The 23,437-nt window shown below is 54.9% G+C and overlaps 1 protein-coding gene across 3 annotated transcripts; it reads left to right on the top strand.

Moving 5' to 3' along the window:
* The first annotated feature begins 839 nt into the window (after positions 1-839).
* Positions 840-22,324, top strand: CIB2 (calcium and integrin binding family member 2). Of its 3 annotated transcripts, none has more exons than XM_032624708.1 (6): positions 870-1,141; positions 8,631-8,665; positions 16,700-16,811; positions 18,777-18,924; positions 21,046-21,241; positions 21,674-22,324. In XM_032624708.1, exons 1-6 carry the CDS (start codon positions 1,091-1,093, stop codon positions 21,693-21,695), a joined length of 564 nt encoding a protein of 187 aa, XP_032480599.1. In that variant the 5' UTR covers positions 870-1,090; the 3' UTR covers positions 21,696-22,324. The 3 variants fall into 3 exon arrangements, with proteins under 3 accessions (XP_032480598.1, XP_032480599.1, XP_032480600.1); XM_032624709.1 differs by adding an exon at positions 3,460-3,528 and having other exon boundaries at positions 21,046-22,324; XM_032624707.1 differs by having other exon boundaries at positions 840-1,141; positions 21,046-22,324.
* The last annotated feature ends 1,113 nt before the right edge of the window (positions 22,325-23,437 follow it).

Below are 23,437 nucleotides of genomic sequence, written 5' to 3'. Positions count from 1 at the left end.
GGTCTTCTCATCAGAGTCCAGGTGTGAGCTGAGCCAGTGCTGGAGGCCAGCTCAGGTTCTGCTACCTCCCCGCTGTGGAACTCTGGGCAAGTTAGTAAACCACTCTCAGCCTCAGTTTCTTCACCTGTAAAATGGAGGTAATACCTATAGCATCAGCGGTCCTGGGGTGATAAATAACAAATGTGTGAGCTGGACCCTTCAAAGGTAGTTAGCGGTGGCTCCATTTGCTGCAATGGATGGCATCTGTTTAAAACTTGAAAATGCCCGCAAAACTTCCTGGCATTTGTCACAGTAAGTCTCTGGACACAGTAAGTCTTTTAAATCCTCTCAAGTCTCACGTATCCAAGGGCTCAAATAAAGGCAAGCAAGTCCCGTCCTCCTCCCTGAGGGACCCAGAGGGTCTGAGATACTCTGACCAGGCCGTGGTCAAAGGCCAGATCAGCCTCCCCGGGCCTGGCCCGGGAGGGGCCTTAGAGGTCATCTCGATTGACCCCCTGCTTTTCCGCGGAGGAACGGGGCCCAAGGTCGCGCGGTGAGACGCTGGCAGAGCTGGGCCCCAGGCTGGATCCACGCACTCACAGTTCAGGGCTCTCCCCCTGCTCCTCACTGACGCCCCGCGCCCCAGCTCAAGGGGAGGCAAGATCACCCAGCCGCCCCCACTGGACCCCTCGAATGGATCTGCCCAGGCCCCGCATCCTCAGCCCCGCGCCACCTGGGCTCCCGGCGGCCGGAAGTTCCTGGGTCCATCCAGCCGACGCGGGCGCGGGCGCCAGACGGGCCAGGCAGCGCCTCCCGCGGCCAGGCCGCCCCCTGGCGGGCCCGGGGCGCTCGGCAGCTGGGAGCCGGGTGCCCGCCCTCTCCCCGCCGTGGGGCGGAGTCGCCACGCTTGGGGTCCGTTCCCCTCCTCCCAGGCTCCCGCCCCGTCCCCGCCGGGTGGGCTGCGGGCGCGGCGCCTTGAGGCCGGGTGGCGGGTCCGGCGGCCGTCGGAAGCTGCCCGCCGAGGGGCTGACGAGGGCTGCGGGCGCGGGGCTCCGGCAGCCGCTGATGGGAGGCGGCCTCCGGGAGAGCAAGCGACGGCGCCGCAGCCACCATGGGGAACAAGCAGACCATCTTCACCGAAGAGCAGCTGGACAACTACCAGGTGAGCCCGCCGCCCGGCCCCCGAAGCGGCGCCCCTCGGCTCCTCCCTTCTTTTTCCCGTCGCTTGCCGAGGCCTCCCGACAGCCGTTTCACCGGGTTCAAACCTTGCTTCTGCTTTCAGCTCGACGCTTGACCTTGGGCTGGTGACTTCTCCGAGCCTCAGTTTACCTACCCGAGGAATGAGAGCGCTTTCCACTTAAAAGATTCTCGCAGGCGTCCCTCTTTCCAGCTTCCTCCCTCCTCTCTCTCTCATTCAGACTTCTTGCTCTTGGCCCCAGGCTGGACCCAAACCCTTCCCCGACTACTCCTCCCTTCCCTCCCTTCGCCCACCTTGGCGCAGAGATGGAGTCCTTAAAAGTAGGCTGGAGGGAGGACCCTCCCACCCCCACTACCCCCGAAAACCTGGGAAGCAGCCCAGGAGAGTGAGTCTTTGTAAAGTAGAAATTAGCTGTTAGCTGGGTAGGGAGTGAAGTGCATCAGCACCCCAATTCCATTCTAGGTTGGGGTCTCTCCGTATGGCCCCAGTATGGAAATAATTGGAGCAAGAAGGCAAGCCAGGTACCAGTCTTACATGGTCACCTCTCCAAGCTTCCTAAGGCCCCCAGCAGCCACCCCCTTAGACCCTCCTGAGTTCCTCTGCCTCCAGAGCCCGGGAGCTGTCCAGATCAGATCCCAATGCCCTCCCACTCATGTACAAACTTTTCTGTGGTTGCAGGATGGAGGAGCCCAGCCTCCTGGCTTGCCCAGAGCCCTGGCCAGCCTGCCCAGGCCCCTTCCCTGCCCTGCACACTGCAGCTGCCCCAGAACTATCCGTGTTCCCTTGACACGCCGGGCTCTTTCCTCCCTCTCTTTGCCCGTGCTCGGGGATGCCGCTCCCGGGTCTCCAAATGATTTCACTTACCCTCCCAGGCCCAACTCTGCTGCTTCTTTCCTGACTCTGCCAGGCAGAGGGGGCTGGACTGTGTTGTGGCCTGTGTGGAGTGTGCTTGGGGGAGATGAACACCAGCAGGGTCTCCACAGCTGCCTGTTGCCTTCGTGAATATTTATTTTGGAATTGAGCTTGAAGTGTGGGTCCTCTGACGTGGGCACAAGTAAAATAAAGGCCCTTCTCCTCCTGGAAGTGCTGGTTGTCAATAACACTGCTTTCTCAGGGCCTCACGTGGAGGCGCCTTCTGTGTACCCAGTGCTATAATGGAGGCTCTCTATGCATCAACTCATTTGATCATCACAGGGAGGTGGGTTATTTAGACCCATTTTACAGTAGAGTAAATAAAGGCTGAGGAGGCCTTCGGTACCCTGCACAGTGAAGGTTCACACAAGAATTTGAATTGTGAATCCAAGACTCACTCCTTTCGTTGCGGCTGGGGGCTGTGTGTGCTCTATGTCCTCAAGGCCCTCACTGTCTGCAGAGACAGCCCCCTCGCCTCCAGTGGGAGGCAGGCGGTGAGTGTGCTCTAGGGGAGGGCACTAGGGGGCAGTGGGAGACCTGGAGGGAAGGGGGTCTTTGCTTCGACTGGTAGGTTCAAAATAATGCAGCGCTTGCAGACCCTTGAAAGGTCAGTAGGATTTTGCCCATCAGAGTCCCGAAGGAGGCATTCCAGGCAGAGGGGACAGCTTGGGTAAAGACTTGGAGGTGGGTACAGGCAGGCAGGTAGACCACGCTCAGAAGAGTAGCCTCGTGGGCATGGGGAGCCTGGGTTCCCACTCAGTCCGGCCTGGCGTTGAGTTACCGTTCGGAGTCAGGCCCAGTGCTGGGTTCTGATCCTTTGGCAGAGGCTGGGCCTGGTGGGAGAAACGAGAGCTGTGAAACCTGAGAGCCCCACGTCTCCCTCCCTGAGACTCTCCGGCTGGCCAGGGCCAGCGAAGGCCAAGAGTAACAGCCACCCCCTCCCCCAACTGATCTCCAGGGTTTCCTGCCCTCTTCCCCAGTCCCCAGGTGCCAGTGATTCCCAAAGGTCAGATTTCTTCCCAGACCAATTCTCTGCCTTCCAGATCCAGCCCCTAGACCCCTCAAACAACCAAGAGCTCATCGCCTTCCCCAGGACCCTCCACTGCTCTTTGCTCTACTATGGCCTATGTTTTCAGTCAAGGACAAGTCCTGAAACTCTCATCCTCTTTGGGGGCTCACCTGGGGATCCCATCCTCGATCTCCATAGCCAGGGCCCTGGGCGAGGCCTCTCAGTGTCGTGTAACTGAAAATGTAACTGCTGCCTCCCCACCCCACCTGCTTCTGCACCCTCCAGCCACCCGCGTGCTGCTACCACAGTCTCAGTTTCTCACTCCATCCCCTTCTCATTCCTTCCCATTTTCTTTCGACAGACACAATGTGCATCACCAATGTAAAACAATGTTTTCTTTAAAAAGAATCTCTGGACCAAGAGTTGCATCGTATGTATATTAACTAATCCCCCACTGTGGTGGGAGACCCTAGGGAGTTGTCCATATATAGGTCATGAATGCCTTGGAGCAGAAGTACAGGGTCGAAGATGTGAAGGATCTTTCTAAAACTTGGGTGTGACCCTCTCCTCTCCCTGGAATTCCACAGTGTCTTGGGATAATAGCCTGAGCGGAGTGCAGAGACCACCTCACCCTGGCCTGGTCTGAGCTCAGCCAGCCTCCAGCCTCGTTTTTAGTCCCTCCCCTGGCACCCCAAGTTCCAGGCACACTGAAGGGCTTCTAGCCAAGCATGGCCTCACCTCTGGCCTTGTTCTCCTGGCGCCCTCCCCTCACTTCTTCATCAGCGCCGTCTGGCCTATCTTTCTGTCCATGCCAGGCCTCACCTCTTTTGGACAGGCTCCCTGATGCCCTCCCCCAGTCCTTCTTTTGGCCACAGAATGGTTTATACCCAGTCATCACTGTCTGTTTCCCCTCCATCCCGCTTCCTGTGTGTCCCCTGCTCAGGTACAGAAGAGGCAGTGGAGAATGTCGTCTGAATGAATGAATACTTGTTAAAGCACGGCTCTAAGGAGGAGAAAGAACTCCAGGGATTCTGAAATCCTGGGTTCAAGTCATGGCTGGGCCATAGATGCTGTAGGCCTTAGTAAGCCATCGGCCCTCTTCTGGGTCTCAGTGTCCCCACCTCTAAAATGGGAATGATCACTAGCCCTGCTGTGCTCATGTCACAGGGCTCTTGCAGGAATCAGCTGAGCTGTGTGATGGTCAGCTGGGCGGTGCTGAGGCTTGAGCTGGCAGAGCTGGATGGAGAGTCCACTCCGGCTGGGACTGGCTATGGCTCGGCTCAGGACCACTGGCACAGGCAGACCAGGCATGTGGGAGATGGGAGGCAGGGAGGCTACCTGGACAAAGTACCCTTGAGTTGAGCTTTGGAGCATGGAAAGGATTTGGACAAGCTGGACGAAGTAGGGAAGGCACTCCAGGTGGGAGAACAGGATGACTATAAGCTTACAGGAGGAACTGTAGCCTTAACTGGCGTAACATCTGAGCTTCTACTATAAAAGCCCAGCCTGCCCTGTCTTCTGCTGCCAGAGTCCTGAGGGCCCATCTCTCCTGGGCTAGGCCCCCTCCCTCCCTCCCACCCCTCATAACCCTAACTTGAGCTGGGACTCTTCCCTGAAGACCTATCCCTGTGAACCCTCAGGGGCCAAGCAGTGACCGGACATTTGTTCTCAGTGGAGTATAGGGAAGAGTTCCTGCAGACCTATGGCTGTAGCTCCCTGGGCAGCTGAGTAGATGGAGGGGGGCAGGGTTTTTGTTTGGTGTCTTCAGGGTGGGAACAGACACAGAGCTGCGGGCTCTGAAGGGATGCCTTTGGGACATGGGGTACTGGGTGGAGCTGTTGCACAAAACGGGGTAAGCTGTGGCCTATAGGCTTCCTGCATCTTATCTCATTTGCTCCTCTCACTCCTCTTCCAAGAGGCAGTATCCTCATCTTACGGATGCGGAAACTAAGGTTCCAACAGGAGACTGAACTTGCCTAAGGGTCCAAAGCAAGACGAGAATTTGCATCTGACTACTAAACCTTTTCCTCTGCCACGCTGCCAGGCTACTCAGAGCCCTGAGAAGCTTTTTTTTGTTTTGTTTTGTTTGTTTGTTTTCTGTCTTTATTTTTGCGTTATGCGGGCCTCTCACCTTGTGGCCTCTCCCGTTGCGGAGCACAGGCTCCGGACATGCAGGCTCAGCGGCCATGGCTCACGGGCCCAGCCGCTCCGCGGCATGTGGGACCCTCCCGGGCCGGGGCACGAACCCGTGTCCCCTGCATCGGCAGGTGGACTCTCAACCACTGCGCCACCAGGGAAGCCCCCCTGAGAAGTTTTTAATGCATCTGCCATGTTCCTCCCCTATGAGCTGCCCCCCTGGGATGAGTTCCAGGGAAGTAAGTCAGCAGAAGAACAAGCAAAACATCAGTCGACGAGGTTCGTGGTAGCTTTATTGGTAATGTTGAACACGTAGAAATGGCTGTGGCTAAATGTTCAGAAAGATGAGAAAGTTTAGGTTAAGCAGGGCCAATGCCTGCAGTGAGATATTCCCCAGCCCGTGAAATAATGTTAACTGCTGTGGAAGGTTTATGTGGAAAAGTCTGGCCATTCATTCCACCAGTCTCTATTGAGTACACGCCATGTACCAGATATGGGAATACACAGTGGAAGCAGGACGTGGAGTGGTTGGTGTACGACGGTGCTGGGTGGACTGTGGCTCGGTTTCCACTCAGTAGGCAGTGGTCAAGAAGCACATAGGGGGCTTCCCTGGTGGCGCAGTGGTTAAGAATCTGCCTGCCAATGCAGGGGACACAGGTTCAAGCCCTGGTCCAGGAAGATCCCATATGCTGCGGAGCAACGAAGCCCATGCGCCACAACTACTGAGCCTGCGCTCTAGAGCTCGTGTCCCACAACTACTGAGTCCACGTGCCACAACTACTGAAGCCCACGCACCTAGAGCCCGTGCTTTGCAACAAGAGAAGCCACTGCAGTGAGAAGCCCGCACACCGCAACAAAGAGTAGCCCCCCACTTGCCGCAACCAGAGAAAGCCCCTGCACAGCAACGAAGACCCAGTGCAGCCCAAAATAAAATTAATTAATTAATTAAAAAAAAAAAGAAGCCCATAGGCCTGAGTTCCAGCCCAGCCCAGATCTGCGTGTGCAGTTTAGGGGAAGCTGTTCAACTTTGTTGAACCTCGGTTTTCCCATCTATAAAATGGGGAGGTAATGCCTGCCCCACCCCCGCCCCATCCCCACCCATAGGCTAGTGATGAGGATTAAACAAAATTGGATATTCAGAGCCCCCACAGACCAGCCCATGGTAATTATGGACTGGTTGTGGTGTGGTTCTCAGGCTGGGCTGCACGTTGCAATCACCTGATGGCTCTGAAAACTGCTGATGCCTGGATCCACCCTCAGGGATTCTGATGTAATTGATCTGGGGTCCATTGGTGGTGATGGGAGGGGACACAGGGAGTTTAAACAGCTCCCCAGGTGATTCTGCTCTAGAGCAGAGGCCCTCACACTTCAGCAAGCATCAGCATCTCTAGAAGGACTTTTTAAAATGCAGATTGCTGGGCCTCATCCCCAGAGTTTCTGATTGTAGTTCTGGAGAGAAGCCTGAGAATCTAAAGTTCCACTAAGTCCCCAGGTGATGGCGGTGCTGCTGGTCCAGGAACCACACCTTGAGGACCATTGATGTGGACAGATGTAAGTCGTTGTGATAAGGGACTGGAGTCATGTGAGAAGCTTTCACATTTAATGCCAATAAAACCCTCAGATCAGGACCCAGATACTTCCTTTCCAACCCAGGGGATAGGAGAGAGGAGAGAAGAGAGGGGAGGGGGAAGAGGATAGGCCAGGGGGAAAGAGAGCAGAAGCCAGGACCTCTCCCCATCCCGTTATGCCGACACCCCCACCATGCTGGTTGGAAGCGCTCTGGCCCTTCTCACTGGCAGCTTCAGGCTGTAGAACCAGCTGTGGGACTGAGAGAGGTTTGTGCCTGGAAGGCCCAGCTGGGCGGCCTTTGCTGCCTGCTCCAGGTTTCTGGGGTCTGCTGAGAAATCAGCCCACACGGTCTTCAGCCTGTCTGAGTCTTAGGCCTGTGGGGCATGGAGTTATTTGCCCATTCTGGGTGGGGAGGGGGCACTGCTTCCCCAGCCTGAGCCTCTCCTGGCCCCTACAGAGGAGCTGTCACCGAAAGCAAAGTCTAGCCCCCCAGGAGAAGCCCCTATGTTTCCAAGGAGGGCCAGACTATGCGGGTCCTTAGTCTAACTCCCGCCGAGCAGCAGGTGCCTCAGGACAGACTTGTGGGGCTAACCGGGGCCTGGAAATTGCCACCAACTCTCCCCTCTTCGGCTCTCCTTCAGGTGCCCACTGGAAACCCTAGATATGCATCCCGTGGGCCTGCTTTCTTGGGTCCTCCTCAATGAGCAGTGCAATTGCCCCGGGGCCAGGGGCTCCAGGTCTCATCCAGTGTGAGCCGGGCTGTCTGCAAGCCTGTACCGTGGCCATTAGTCCCTCGTCGGAGCCAGCTCTGGTCAGCATACCGCCCCAGGAGGCCCCACCAGCTCTGGGCTCCCTCACGCTTCAACAACAGGCCAAGGTGGAGGGGCCAAACGGCAGGGGAGAAGCACAAAAGCCCTTTACGGTTGGGCATTTTATGAAGTGCTGGGTCCTTTTCACCCCCAGACTTCCCACAAGGCCTGGCTTAGTAGCATCATCACCAGGCAGGCGGAGCTGTGGACAGAGGCGTGACTGTAGGAGGTGGGTTATCCAGACCAAGGCAGGATCCCCAAGATGAGTTTATAATCTGGGTGAACTCAGGATCCGAGTGCTGCCCCAACCCTGAGTCATGCCTACCTGGGGGTCCCCAGCAGCCTCCACCCCGGCCTCTGTCCAGATGCTGCCAGTTCCTCCCTGCCCACCTTCCTCCTCCCCCTCTCCTCCTCGGCCCCTTCTTTCCCCACACCCCAGCCTCTTCACTGCCTTCTCTAACCTCATCTATTCCTGTGGCTTCAGATACCAGTTAGATGCTGGTGCTTCCCCAGCCTGTGTGCCTGGAACTCTCAGCCTCTGACCACGGGGCTGCTGCCTGCGACCACTCAGGACACACACCACCCATGACTCCACGAGACACCATTCTTAGGGGCTGCAGCGTGGACCGTGCCCCCTGCCGCTGGGCAATGCGGTGACCCTGTCAGTCCTCACTCCTGTTTTGTCTCCCGAGTTGTCTCCCACCCACTTCCCCCGGGTGCCCCACAGGGTATCTCCTGGCCCCTCGAATCAATAGCATCCACCTCTGAACTCTCCATCTGCCTCCCAAATGCCCTCCCCTACGCATGCCTCCCAGCCCCCCACGCCACACACTCACTTCCCTGGCTCAGGTCAAAAGCCTCAGAAGGCAGCTTTTGGACCCACTAGACTGCTCCCCGCAATGGGCTGGGGCAGGGAGGGGTGGTAGTGACTCTGCTGCCCCCAGTCCAGGGCTGGCTGTTCCTGTGTGGCTCTGAGGGAGGAAGGACAACCAACTAAATGTGCGTTTTCCTTCCACAGGACTGCACCTTCTTCAATAAGAAGGACATCCTCAAGTAAGTGTGGCTCTTGTTCACCCCTCTGGAGCTGGGGCAGGGGCAGGGGTGGGGCCGGGGACCCTGGGGGCCGAGGCAGGGGGGTGGGGGGGTGCTGTACCAGCTGAGGACTAGCTTTTCCACCCCCATCAGCAGCCGAGCGCAGGCTGCTGTGGGAACTCGAGACGTCCCACCCCCCGGCTCACATCCTTCTGCCAAGAATCGAACGTCTGCTTACTGCATGCCAGGCTCCGTGGTGGGCGGTTTCAGGAACATTCTCATTTAATCCTCACTGTGCCCTTGTAACAGGAGAATCCTTTTATCCTCACTTTACAGGTGGGGCTTAGCAACTTGGCCAAAGTCGCCCAGCCAGGGACTGAAGACCTGGCCTCTGACGCCAGGGTCCTCATTATTTCATTGCACCCTGGGACCTGTCAGACTAAGGAGGGGACCCTGTCTGTTAGACCAGGGATCCCTAAGAGCCTTCTGGCTCTGATGTCCTGCCACTCCTGGGAGGTCCTAAAGGCAGGGGCATGGCAGGCAATGCCACCACCGCCCCTGAGCTGTCCACCAGGGGTCTCTTCCCTTTCTTTGGGGGTGGGGTGGGCCTAGACAGGAGAAATGAAGGGTGTTGGCAGACTCAGAGCCCCAGGACCAGATGGTGGGCAGGACTCACAGAATGCCAGGAAACCTGGCCCCACAGGCCTTGCCAGGCCCCCCTCTCTGGGCTATCAGGTGGCACTAAAAGCCAGCAAGGTCTCGGGATCACTTTCCCTGGAGGTCGATGGGCAGGCTGGGGCTAGAGCCTGTTACACTTCCCAAGGGAGCTGTGGTCTGTCACTGCCATGACCACTCTGCTCAGATGGTGTCCCTCGGTCCTTGCTTTCTGCCCAGGCTGCTTTTCCAGCCTATCCCCTGGGTGGGCAGGGATGCCCACTCCTACCACCTTGGAGAAGCAGGGTGAGGGGCAAAGCCCCCAGGCCTTGGCATCAGCAGACCTGGGCTCTACTTCCCAGCTCTGACCTTGGACAAGCTTTGAGCCTCGCTGAGCCTCTGTTTCTTTTATAAAACGGGGATAATGATACCTCCCCTGTTGCTGAGAGGCAGGAACGCCAGTGTGGTGTTTGATAAATTGAATTTGGTCTGTAGCTTGAGTGAGGTGTGGGGTGCGCTTCCCACTTGGACAGATGGTCCTCAGAACTGTAATAACACAGCAGTCACCCCGGCATTCCCGTGGCACCTCTTACCTTTCAGAGTTCTTGGCCCAAATCCTCGTTTAAGCCTCACCACATTTGTCCTCTGTAACAGGGAGCTCCTGCCATCCTGACTTCCCACCTTTGTAGACGCTGGGCCCAGACTGCTTGTCCTGGGAGACCCACCACCATTTCTGTTCTGGCAGCAAAAGCTTGTCCCCAGGCCTTGGCACTGGCTGCCCCACCACCTTTCTCATCTTCCCGCTGCATTCCTGCATGTCCTTCAAGACCCACTCCAGCGTCATCTACTCTGTGAGCCCCCAACTCCCTGTCCCCCAGCTCTCACACAGCCTCTTTTGCAGCCTTTTAGGGGGCTCTGTGGGCTCATGGCTCAGGTGCCCAGCTCCCCCTGGACTTGCAGTCAGGCAGGACACAGGCTCCCCATGCCTGGCACTGGGCGCGGCACCAGTAAGCGCTTGAAGAGTGTGTGGGTGAAGGATGGGTAGGGTTGGCCAAGGGGAGAACATTGCAGGCTAGGAGCAGCGGGGTCAAGGGCACAGACCTGCTTCACCCTGCCCCATCCCCAGTTGCCCATGGGGGAGGAGAGTGGTTCAAAGGCCAGGCCAGGAATTGGATTCAACCTGAGGGGCCTTTGAGGGTGACCCTGGTCTCTTGGCAAATGATCAGCCCCAGGTAGGTGGGTGGTCTGAGCAGGGGTATGGGGTCTCTTGGCTCCCCACAGCCCTGGCCTGTCCAGCTCTGCATCCTTCAATGCCGGCCTCTGTAGTTCAGCCCAGGCCCGGAGTCCACAAAGCGGGGAAAGGACCCCTTCTGGCAGCTGGACACGCTTTCCAAGTCCCCCGCTGCGTGCTCTGTCACTGGTTTCTTCAGGCCCCACCTCTGTGTTAGCACTCACTGGGGACCAGACCCGGGGCTTTTTCTGCAGAGTGGTCATGTGGGGAGGGGGAGGGGGTAAAGCCCCACTGGGAGCAGGGGCCCTGGGGTCTGGTCCCCACTGTGTAGCACCTGCCATGTCTCAGTTGCCACCTCTGCAGCATGACGATGACAGTGCCCCCTGGGGCTGTTTTCCCACAGACTCCAATGGCTGCGAGGGCAGGGGTGACAGCACAGGCTGCTTGGAGTTTTGTTGCCCACCCGTCCACCCTCAGGAAGAGTCGTGAGGCCAGGCAGCGTGTGGGATTACATGTCCCTGGGGGACCAGGCGTGGCCTCGGTGGCTCGATTCCAGTTTCAGCCCCCTCGATTTTCTCCAGCCTTCTCTCTGGGCCCCAGCAAGAGCCAGTGTGACTGATCACCCCTGCCAGGCGAGCCCTCTCCACGCTGTTCACATCTCAGGTCCAGGCGGGACGACCGAGGCCCTGAGCCCAGAGAGGGCCAGGAGCGAGGACCCGGCCGGCAACACAGAGCAGGTCAATGGCAGAGCCAGGCCCGAGGCCCAGGGCCCTCCTCGCAGGGGCCTTCCAGCGCTGTTACCCCACCCCCACCCGGATGGTTTTCTGGGTGGGCTGCACCCTGAGAACTGACCAGATGGCGAGGAGGAAACGTGAGCAGCAGGTTCTTCTTTGCAGCTTGGGGCCCAGCTCTCTGGTAGCCTTGGGTCAATGATACTGAGTCACAGATACCCGTCTGGGCAGTTTTCCCCTCCCCTCCCCTCCCCTCCCCCGCTCCCCTCCCCTCCCCTCCCCCGCTCCCCTCCTTCCTCTCTACTCACACACACACACACAAACCCGGGTGGATCCAGTTGCTCCCCAGGGCACAGCTCTTCCAGCCCGATGCTGAGCCTGAGTGGGCAGCCCCCCATTCAGCCACCTTCTTTGCTATAGGTAACTCCCCTGCCCCCAGTTAGCCTATGCAGCTAAGCACAGAGAGGCCCAGCTAGCACACCGGGGTGTTTGCCTATTTGTTACTTTATCATCTATTTTATTTTCTCAACCATTTAAAGACTCTGTATAATCTATTTTAATTACTTTTAATTTTTTATTTCACCTGTGATACATGATGACTGTAGAAAAATTAGAAAATAAAGCCAGTCAAAAGAGAACAAAAATTGTCTGTAATCCTGCCACCCAGAAATAATGGCTCTTAATCTTTCGGTATTTTTAACCTCTGGGTAAATCATGTTTAAATATTTTCCCTTTGTGTGTGTTTATCGGAAATTTGGATCAGGTTGTTCTGTAATATGCTTTAAATTGCTTTTCCTTAGGCAACTTGTAAAAATAGATAAGATAAAAAAATGATCTCACCACCTTTTCATTTGGTTGGACATTTAGATTTTCAGCTTTTCACAATTATAATTAGCACTGCAGTGCACATCCTTGGGACACCATGACATATAGCCCACACGTCTGGGATTATTTCCTTAGGATACATTTTTCTAACAGAGATTTCTGGACCAAAAGGCGTGGACATTTTTAAGGCTTTTGATTTTTATTGCTAAATTGCCCTCCAGCAGCCATGCATGAGTCTCCATTTCCCTGTTTCCTCAATCACACTGGCTGTTACATCTCTTTTGTCTTCTGTCCCCAAATCATTTATTGACTTTCCCAAGGGTCTCAAACTCAGCTGTCTGTGGGGGCCAACATGCGTTGCAAATAAATGAAGCCGTGAAACCCGACGGCAATGTTTTAGGACAAGGATCTGCAGAAATTGCTGTTCCTGAGCCCCAACTGGTTGTGGCCTTGGGGAAATCCAGGTTTTTCATGTAAAATTGTTTAATTTGTAAATGTTGGCAGCTAAGTTTTAAATCATTATTTTACATGAAAGCTAGACATGAATGTGGACCACCAACCAGTCTGTGACTTCCAGAAGAATCCATCTTCTCCCCACTGATTTCAAATGCTGTTTGTCTTGGACTAATTCTCATTTATATTTGGGTCTGCCTCTTCTACACCAATGTCTATTCCATATGTTTTTACTTATAATAGCTTTAAACTATGTTTTAACATCTGACGGGACAAACATCTCCCCGGTGACTCTTTTTTCAGGGTTTTTCCCCAACTCTCCAATGTTTATTCTTCCAAACAAACTTTTGAATCAGGTTGGCAAGATCTCAAATAAATCTTTTGCAGATTTCAATTAAGAATGTATTCATTTTACAAGAAAATGAAGAGAAGGTTGCCATCATTACAGTAGTAAGCCTTTCCAATCAGGAAAGTTATCTAACTCCCTAAATATTTTACATCCTTTGGTAAAGCTTCATGGTTTTCTTTGTGCACATTTCATATTTATTTTATACTTAGTTGTTTGGGGGTTTTTGGAGGGGGATTTTGTATCGTGAATTAGATCTTCTGTTATATAATATTTTTGAATAGGTGAATGCTGGTAGAAAAACTATTGTGTAGAAGAGCTACTGAGCTCTTTCTCATTCAAATATATATATATTTTTTTTACTAACTTTTTTTTTTTTGGCTGTGCTGTGCAGCATGTGGTATCTTAGTTTAGATCCCCCAACCAGGGATCGAACCTGTGCCCCCTGCAGTGGAAGCACAGAGTCCAAACCACTGGACTGCCAGGGAAGTCCTCATTCAAATAGTTTTTAAACTGATTATTTTTGGTTTTCCAGCAAATAATAATTTGCATGCTCCTTTCCAATATTTAGATATACTCTTTTATTTTTCTGACTAATTACATTGACTGGCACTCACAGGGGAAATGTTATATAATGAGGGTGACGGTAGGAATCTCACTTTTATGGGAATGTCTGTAGTACTTTTATCATTTAAGTATAATGTTAGGTGTTGATTTCAGGTAGAGAGCATCCTTTTGTTTATGTTTGAATAAGGATTTTAAGTTTTTTGTTGAAAAAATTAATATATACCTTAAAAATACTTTTTATTTTTATTAATAAATACTCTAAAAACTCAGTTCAGAAGTAGGTAAAGTAATAAGTGAAAGTTGGCCTTCTCTTATCACTCCTCTCCACTCCTGCCTCACAGAGACCATCTGTGTAAACACGTGGTGTACACTTTTCAGGTATTTTTCTGTGTACGTACAACCATATGGTCGTAAGTGCAGCTATCAAGTTGACCAAAATATTTTTTGCTGCCTATTAATGTGACTTATAGTCACAGATTCCCAAACATTGACTCACCCATGCATTCCTGGAATAAATCCTACTTGGTACCAATGATTTACTCTTTCAAATGCTGTTGGACCTGATTTACTAATATGTTATTTTATAAGATTTTTGCATCTGTATGTGTAAGTGCCATTGGTCCATTCTGGATGCTACCTACTAGGTTCTGGTAGCAGGGTTCTTATTAACTTCCTAAAATAAACTGGGAGGCTTTCACTTTTTTGCCCCATGCTCTGGAACAGTTCAAGTAGCATAGGTATTGTTTCTGCCCCTGGAACTTATGATAGGACTAATACGTACATCTTCGTGAATTCAGTAGTGCCCTTTAAGGGAGGAGGGGTACAGGAATGCAGTTCTGTGACAGTTTTTGGAGTTTTTCCCAAAGTGATTCATCTTTCCAAATTCTCCTTGAGTTTTCCTTAAAAAACAAATTCCAGTATCACTATAGGCATAGAGTCAGAACACATCTCTGTCCCAGGGCAGAAGCTGGCCTTCGTACCCCAGAAGACACCTCTTCAATTCCACTAATACCCACAGGCCTTCTCCCAAATCCTCGTCCCTTGCAGGGAGCCCCTGACATGGCAGGCAAAACGCTAATAGCTACCAGTTGAGGCCAGGTGGTTTTAAATACTAACGCCATCCTTTTTAATCCTCACAAGTGTGAGGAGGGTAGGACAATCCGCATTTAACTGATAAGGAAATCTGTTCTCCAGTGGGTTAACCCACTTGCCCAAGGCCACGCAGCTAGTGAGAGGTGTAGGCAGTGCTCCAACCTCAGTCTGACTCACGTCCCTGCTGCAGCCACCCCACAAAACTTTGAAGGTGTAAGCCAACCCTCAAACACCCCAACATCACATCCCAAATGTCCAGGTCAAGGGGGAAACGTAACCATTGCAAATACTATGGTCCTGTCAAAAGCGCATGAAACCAGACGCACAAAGTGTGATATATAGTCCAGGTTCCACGTTTGGGGACAATATTAAGAAAAGGCAAATTTTCCTCAATGCCAAAAGTAAGAGCAAAGAAAGCCCTCGAATGCCCCCTCATGGAGGGTCCCAGCTTGATCCTGTCACTCTGTTATCCGTTGCTCCGCTTTGACCCAAAGGACAGGGTTTGGGTTTTCCCCTCCAGGTCTGTGTTTCCAAGCCTTGGACCTTCCTTGTGATTTCAGGCCCTTTTATAGGAGCATGTGAGTGGCCAAGTGGGCTCATGGCATTTGCTTTGCGTTTACTGTACAGGTGCTCTGAACCAGGTGCTGATGTGCTGGCCTGGGTGGCCTGACTTACCAGAAGGGCCTGGACCCACCACTGTTGGCTCTGGAAGCTGGGCAGACGCTTAACCCCTTAGCCTCAGGTTCCTCACCGGAAAAACAGGGGTGAGGGTACTAATAGCTACCTCTCGGGGTGATTAGGGATTAAATTGAGTAAAGCAGTGCACACAGGGTTAACCCAAAGCCCAGCACAGAGTGAGCATTTGCTAAACAGTGGCTGACATTTTGTGTGTGAGCTGGGCAAGCAGTGACCTGCTCCACTGGAGAGGGCTGGGCAGCAGGGTGAAAAGAGTTGTGTGGACCCTGATGGGGGATTGGGTGGCTATGCTGAAGGGCCTACTAAGGATGGGCCTAGGAGCATGTCACTGGGCCAGGCCACTTAGAAGAAGACCAGGGTTGATCTGGCTTTGGGGGTAGCAGGGAAGGTGGGCCCCGGAGATATGGGATCACCCGTCCATCCAGGCCCCAGCAGCCCTGGGCCTCACCACAGCCCCCCGTCAATACCCCTGACACCTGTCCCCCTGTCTGGCAGCACTTCCTGGACACAATTTCATCTGAACCTAATTTGTACCTGCCTGGGGTTAGGAGGGGAGGGCTGTTCTTCGGGATATCAGGGACCTGGACAACAGGACACGGGGCCGCAGAGGAATAATGGAGGAGGGGCTTCCAACTGAGACAGGGTTAGGATGTCTCACACCCTGGAGGGTCCACGCAGCATGTAGGTGGGTTTGTGTCCCAGGGCCCCCCAAGCAAGGTGGGAGGGTGAGAGGGAGCTGGGGACCTGACGCGTCAGCGAGGAGGGCCAGGCCCAGGGCAGTGGGCTCCATCCCGACCACCCCCAGCTGGAGAGAGGTTGTGGATGGCTGTTCTCAGGGGCTTCACAGGATGTGAGGGCTTCCGGAAGCTCTTCCAGAGACCCAACCCTCAGGGCCTAGCCTGGGGGCAGGGGTAGCAAACTGGGCCAGGACTTCAGCGAGGTCAGTGGTGGGGAGCGGCAGGGGCAGCATGGGGAGGAGGGGTTAAGAGCCTCTGCTCTGCATTTCTGGTTTCGAGTTCCAGCCATGGTTCCTGAGACTTCCTAGTTGTGTGGTGTTAGACAACTCACTCTTTTAACCTCTTCAGGCCTCAGTTTGCTGAGCTGTAAGAGGTGACATGCCTGGCACATAGACGACTCTTAAGAGAGTCCAAAGAGGAAAAAAATAAGATCAGATGGGCAAGCCCTTGCGGGTGGGGGGATGGGCAGTGGCAGCAGTGGCCGTGGTGTTGGTGGTCATGGGAATGGCCAGGACGCAATCTAGTCATCAGCATAGGGGTCTGGGCAGAACTTGCCTCCCTTACAAATCCCGCATCCTGTGGGCAGAGCAGATGGTCTCCCCAGGCCCCTGGCCAAAGTGGGTCTCCAGCGTGAGGGGCCAGGGTGCAGGCAGGGTGGCGCTGGGCCTCTGAGGGCCCGGGGACTGCATCCCCTCCAGCACTTTTTCTCTGCTTCCCTCGCAGGCTCCACGCGCGCTTCTATGAGCTGGCTCCCAACCTCGTCCCGATGGACTACAGGAAGAGCCCCATCGTCCACGTGCCCATGAGCCTCATCATCCAGATGCCGGAGCTCCGGGTACGTGAGAGGCTGCTGCTCGGCAGAGCCGGGGGGATCAGCTAGAGAAGGCCGGGCAGGGGGGCCGGGAGTGTGGGGAATATGCCCCTCTGGATGGGCAGGGCAGCAGGGGCACCCAGACCTGAGTTGAACCCCAGCTGTGCCTCAGTTTCCTCATCTGCACCCTGTGGATAAATGAGCTACGTGTGTAAGTAAATGAGCTTACTCGGTAAGGGTGCCGTGATTGGTGCTGCCCTATAGTCTGCAGGGCTGTGGACCTGTGCTCACCTGCTTGCCCCTGTGTTAAGTGGCCCGTCTGCTGTCCTTGGCAGATCTTGTTTGCATCTTCTTTTTAAGGTAATTTTTTTAGCCTCGTCCTCGCATGGCTGTTGTCTCTCACAGCACGGTCATCCATAGCATCTCCTCTCAGACTTCAACGTGCGCAGGAGTCACCTAGGGATCTTGTCAAAATGCCGGTTCAGGTTCAGTAGGTCTGGGGTCCAAGATCCTGTTTTTCTAACAGGCTCCCAGGTGAGGCTGATGCTGCTAGCCCTCAAACCATATATATCCTTTGACATAAGAGTTTCATTTCCCGAGTTCCTTACACACAAAATACACTTCAACGGTAAGAAAGCATTTGGGTTCTTAGGGCACATTGCCGTGGGTCTTTGCAAAGAGCCCCTTGCCAGACCTCGGGTGTGTGACTCTGGCGTCAGGGTGTCCACTTGGGGTCCACGTGGCATCCACTTGGGGCCTGTATACTGGTCATGACCTCAGTCCTGAGGGACAGTGAGCCAGAGGCTCAGCCCTGACAAGCGTCCAGCCTGGCCTAGAGAGGGGCTTGATTCCAGGTTCAGAGGATCACTAGAGGGTATGAAGCGCTTCGGCAGGAACCATGGGATTGTCTCTCAGCCCCCTGTGCTGGCCTGGGCTGGGCACAGAATGGAGTGGCCCAGTGCTGGCCCAGCTAGGGTGGAGGGCTCCAGGAGAGGTGGGCCCTGAGTGAGTTGGGATCAGAGGAAGGAGTCATTGTTATAATTCCCCACCTACCTGTGGGCTGGTCCCGGCCCAGTTCTCCCACGTCTGGGGCCCCACTTCTGCCCCCTGTGATCTTGGTCTGAGCTGAGAGCTGCCCAGGCCCTGGGCTCTTGTAATAGGGAAGAACCTTTTGTATTCTATTCCAAGTTAATCACTAAAGGGATGTTTCCTCTAAGCTTAAATTATACATAATGGCCCATCTCTGGGAACCCTGCCTCCCAGGTAATGAGCGTTAAGCTAAAACACCTCTGTTTAGCTCACAGGAAACATCCTGACCAGGCCCACCTGTGAATGACTACAGGGAGGAAGAAATTAACACCTCCCCTCCAGAGGCTGATGGGAAACAGGAAGTGTTTGACTTTACTCCCTCCCCTTTTAGTATAAAAGAAGCCTGACTTCTAACTCAGGCAAGGTGGTTCTTTGGGGGCAGGAGCCCACCATCTTCTCGGTTAGCTGGCAAATAACATCACTATTCCTTGCCCAAACAACTCATTTCTCTACGTTTTGGCCTCTCGTGTGGTGAGCAGTATGAACGTGGACTCAGTAACATTGTCTTCCCTTGCATGTCAAGGCAGGAGCCTCCATGAACTCCCTGGGCAATGGGACTAATCCCTGCTCCTGCCTCAGAAGAGGTGATGCCTCCAGTGGGCACACCTTGGTTCTGCTGAGCCCTCCGTGCTGATCCGAACAATATAACGAGACATGATGCTTGCAGAGCTCTCACTGGTGCCAGGCTTTGTACCAGCACCTTACATACTTTAACTTATTCAACCATCTCCCAACCCAATTAAGTAGGTGCAATTATTATCCCCATTTTACAGATGGGGAAACTGAGGCCCAGGGGGATTTAGGTCACTCGTTCAAGGTCACGTAGGCCATAGCTGTCGGGCTCTGGGTTCCTCCCAGTGAACCTTCACCTATGGTGACTGCTGTGGTGGTTTTCTTCAGGAGAATCCCTTCAAGGAAAGGATTGTGGAGTCTTTTTCTGAGGATGGCGAGGGGAACCTCACCTTCAACGACTTTGTCGACATGTTTTCTGTGCTCTGTGAGTCGGCTCCCCGCGACCTCAAGGCAAGCTACGCCTTCAAGATCTACGGTAACGAGGGCCTGGAGGAGGGGCTGTGATGCTGCGTGAGGGTGGTGGCATTCCATAGGCCATCTAGTTACTGCTGGTTCCTGCTGTGGGGACGCTGGGGACACCAAGAACACTCTGAAGAGTGCGTGTCCAGCACAGTGGCCAGTGGGTACAACTAGTGCATAAGGGACATCTGCAGGGTCCTGAGAGCAGAGGAGGGAGGGACCCACTCCACCTAGGGTGGGTGGTTAGCGTGAGGAGAATTCACACGTGGTGACATTTCAGCATGGCCTCGGAAGACAAGAGGAGATTTGTCAACAGGAGAATGGGGGTGGGCATACCTGGTAGAGGGAGCACCACAAAGCACAGGGCGTGCTGAGAAGGTGGGGAGACGAATGTGGTGAGATGAGGGCGGTGTGATTCTGGAGAGGTCCCTGGGGCTGGGCTGTGAGGAGCCAGCCAAGGAGTTTGGGGGCCACTGCAGGGTTTCAGGTGAGGCCAGGAAGCCCTGTGTTCTAGAAAGATCACTCGGCATCCTGGAGGAGCTAGAGTGGCAGACGCCAGGGTTCTGGAGAGGAGGCCTCTGCCAGGTGGTGAGGCTGGGCTGAGAGGTAGGCTCCTCCCACCTCTGCAGTGGCTGCCAGGGGTAGGGTGGCCTCATTTCACCCCAGCCCAGCCCAGGACCCACTGTCCCACTGGCCACCAGAGGGCGCCGAGTACCTGCGAAGCTTTTGGTTTCTCCTGTGGCGATAGGAGGGAACTTCACACTGCAGAGCTCCTACGCTCTGAGCCTGACAGCAGCTGGGACTGGTGTCAAACCCTCAGACAGTGCTCAGATGGAAACTTTGAGGCCCAGGGAAGGTCCGTCCTGGACCAGAGGAGCCACAGACAAACCTCCTGTGCCCAGCATCTTTCATCAGCCAGGGGATCCCAAGGCAATGGGGCCCATTGGGCTGTTTCTTCATTTTGTAGTTGTCACGTTTATTTCAGGGGACTTTGGTCTACATATATCTCTGCACCCACATTGTGTTTGCACGTCAGAGGCATGGCACCCGCCTTGTCTACCCTTAACAAACTATGTCCACAAGGTTCAAGTAAAAAGCTTCTCGAATTCCAACCATCATCCCCCTAATGTTGGACCCCATGGCGTTGCTTCTGGGAAGGCTGTAGTCTGCCAGAGAGGGGAAGTGCAGGGCACACAGCCAAGCAGGTGTGGGGACAAGTGAAGGGAGGACCAGGGCTCCCCTACCACCCTGGACTGGCGGGTGGAATGGAGAAAGGCAACTGGGACCTGGAGTTTGGTGCTGGGGGGAACTGGGGCCTGACCTCTAGCAAGGATCACCCACTTCCTTGACCTCAGTTTCCCTGAAGAATGAATGGAGTCTGCTGGACAGATAAATGGGAAGGGCGCTCCAGACAGAAGAAAGAGCACTTGCAGAGATCTGATAGTTGGGTTGAAAGGCAGTCAGAAGAGTGTTCGAGTTCCCTGCGATGAGCCTGCGTGTGGCTCGGCCCTCTGAACATCTTGCTGAGCTGTGGACAGTGGTAGTGCCTTTTGCCGAGTAGAATCAAACCATGTTCGCTGCTCTTTGTGCACAAAAGGCAACCACAGGGCCTCTCTCTGGGGGGGCTTCTGAGCCTTCTGACCTCCACGTCTGGCTTGGGACCAGAGGCAACGTGTTGCAGTTTAGAAAACACGGGTCTTAGCGTCGAACAGGCCCTGGTCAGCATCCCAGCTTCCCCTCCAACAGCCATCTGAATCAACAGACCTTGATTCAGTCACTCGGCCTTGCCAGGTCTTGGTTCCCTTAGCTTTAGAGGGAACACAGGGTCCACCATGGGACAAGGCCAGGAGAGCCGTTTAGCCTGGGCCCAAAGTTCCCAGGAGGCCTCAGATTTGGACGTTCGCAGTGTCTCAGGCCAGGGCTGGGCTTGCCGTCACGGTGGGGGTTTGTGCAGATTGTGAATGTGGATTTGTTGAATGTGGTGTTAGGAGGTGCCTCGTGAGTGAGACCCCCTGGTCCCTGTCGGCTGAGGGCAAGGATCCAGTGTCCCCAGAGTGTGCACAGAGGGGCCAGGGAGGTATCTGGTGTGACCAGCTCAGAGGAGAGTGGCCTGAGCGTCCCCGACCCCACCCCACAGACTTCAACACCGACAACTTCATCTGCAAGGAGGACCTGGAGCTGACGCTGGCCCGGCTCACCAAGTCGGAGCTGGACGAGGACGAGGTGGTGCTCGTGTGCGACAAGGTCATTGAGGAGGCCGATCTGGATGGCGACGGCAAGCTGGGCTTCTCCGACTTCGAGGACATGATCGCCAAGGCCCCCGACTTCCTCAGGTGCCCTCCCAAGGGGCTGGCATGGGCAGGGCAGGCCTGAATGGGGGCCGCAGCCAGGAGACCCCTTGGGGCTGAGGCACTGTCGCTGCTCCCGAGAGCAGTGGTCCCAGCAGGCTCTGTGTGGGCCGGGAGGCAGGTCACGTTCAGGCCGAGCTGCCCTCAGTGTGTGACTGGGAAGTCCTCTGTCCCCAGCAGGGCCAGTCTCTGGTGAAGGATAGAGACTGGGGGCCCTTTGGTTATGTCGGGGGTTGGATGCCCTGGGCACAGCTGGTCCTCCAGGCCTTCCTTCCCTCGTGCAGATTGTTTGCATCCTCTGCACCCTCCTGGAGGAACTGTCCAGGGTTGGGTGCAGGGCCTGGTTGGCTTTCTGCTGAGGACCTTTACCCACCCAGTCCAGAGCCTCTCAGCCCCTCCTGCTCTTTCTCTTTCCAGCACTTTCCACGTCCGGATCTGAGGACAGTGCCGAGGTTACAGGGGCCAGAAGCCGACCATCCAGCTCTGCTGCCTACACAAGTGTGACCTCCAGGCTCCTCAGGAGAGGAGCTGTGGCCTCTGGGGTTTACACCCACGCACATTTCCTTGGCCCTTTCAGCAAAAAATCCTTAACCAGGGAAGGGGGGATGTGAGGGGCAGGGCCTTTCCCAGTCCCCCTGTGGTGTCTCCACAGGTCTTCCTTCTATCCCCCCAACCTTCCCCACACCCTGGTCCTCTCCCCATCAGAAATGGCCCTACTGGGAGGGGAAGACAGAACCCCTAATAGGGCAGGGGTGCTGACTTGTCCAAGTGCTGGGCAGGCACCCTGGTTGCCCAGGGCAAAGTGAAAAAAAAAAAAGGACAAGGTTTAACGAGCTATGCAATCTTTCTTCAAAACCCACAGCTGGGCTACACCCGACCCCGCCTGTTCCTTCTCCCCTGACCCTTCCCAATGTGAAGCTGTGTGAACAAGGGCCAAGGGCTCTGTCCCTGTCTCTGTCCAGGACCTGAACACCACCCCATCTGCCTTCCCCAGTGACGTGGAATCCTCACTGGTGTGTGCTGTCCACAGATTTGTGAACTCCTCGTACAGTAAAACACTTTCATGTCCCCGTGTTCTCTGTGTCTGCCAAGGTTAGGAAATATTCACTGGTCCCTTTTCTCCTTGAAATTCCACCATTAGCAATTCACATCTCTAAGCATTGCCTTCCCCCTTTAGGCACCAACTTTTATTTCAGTGCTTAGGTCCTTGAGGGGAAGACACACCTGTGCCCCAAATCTTCGAGTGAGCACCGTGAAGAGGTGTTGGGTGAAAACCATTTCCATTTCCCTCATAGTGATAGTCATTCCGGTGAAGATTTATGGAGTACGAACCATGTATCAGGTACAGGGTGACCAGATCACATAGGGCTGGCCAGCAAGCGCCCACTGGCTGGCTCCCAAAACTGCCCAGCAGCGCCCAGGCTGACCCAGGCGGCCAGCCAGGCTTGGGCCCGCCTTAGGAGGGTGACCAACCGTACAGCCTTGAGCAGGCTGCTCATTTACTCTCAGTCCCTACAACCCCCCTGGGAGGTAGGGACTCTTAGAGCCCCGTTTCTCAGAGCGAGACGCTACATAGCCAAGAGGCCACTGTGGGTAGGTTTTCCCCACAAATGTGAACTGAGCCAACTCTGCCCAGGGAGGGGGCCCGAGGTGGGCTGCAGTGTTCTCTCTGGGGAGGGTTAGTTGCCTGGGGGCAGTGGGCAGGGGGCAGCAGCCCAATTGCTCACCCTTATAGAGGTGGGGACACATGGGTATGAGGGGGAGTGGGATCCCAAGGGAAGGGGACAGAGGAGCCAGGCTGACCTGAGGGAATGGCTGTAGTGAGAGGCCTGAGGGCCCCATGTGTAGAGCTGATGCCTGGGCAAGGCCTAAGGGCCACCAGGTGGGGTCTGGGTCTCATGGGAGGGGTCTGAGAGCCACCCCTAAAGGCCAAGGCTGGCTGGAGGCAGAGGGCAGATGAGGGTGACCTGGTCATATAGGGACGCCAGCGAGTACCCACTGGCTGGCTCCAGAAACCGACCAGCAATGCCCAGGCTGACCAACTGGCAGGTGGCCGCTCCTCTCCGGGTCTCCGTCTCCCCGATCTGCAGCAAAAAGGGTCGGACCGGGTCTGCCCAGCTTGCATTATGAGGCTGGGATGAAGGTGGGGGCAGAGAGGGGCTGAGGGGATGGTCCCTGGGA

Source organism: Phocoena sinus, chromosome 2, assembly GCF_008692025.1.
Source record: "Phocoena sinus isolate mPhoSin1 chromosome 2, mPhoSin1.pri, whole genome shotgun sequence".
NCBI classification, from domain to species: Eukaryota; Metazoa; Chordata; class Mammalia; order Artiodactyla; family Phocoenidae; genus Phocoena; species Phocoena sinus.
Note: the sequence above shows the minus strand (reverse complement) of the source record. Positions and strands in the feature narration are given on the sequence as shown.

What these genes read in the sequence shown, in the direction of transcription:
- CIB2 (XM_032624707.1), top strand. Translation starts at nt 1,091, where the DNA reads ATGGGGAACAAGCAGACCATCTTCACCGAAGAGCAGCTGGACAACTAC. An exon ending in AATAAGAAGGACATCCTCAA is followed by an intron (nt 8,666 to 16,699) that starts GTAAGTGTGGCT and finishes CTTCCCTCGCAG; the next exon opens with GCTCCACGCGCGCTTCTATG. An exon ending in TCCAGATGCCGGAGCTCCGG is followed by an intron (nt 16,812 to 18,776) that starts GTACGTGAGAGG and finishes GGTTTTCTTCAG; the next exon opens with GAGAATCCCTTCAAGGAAAG.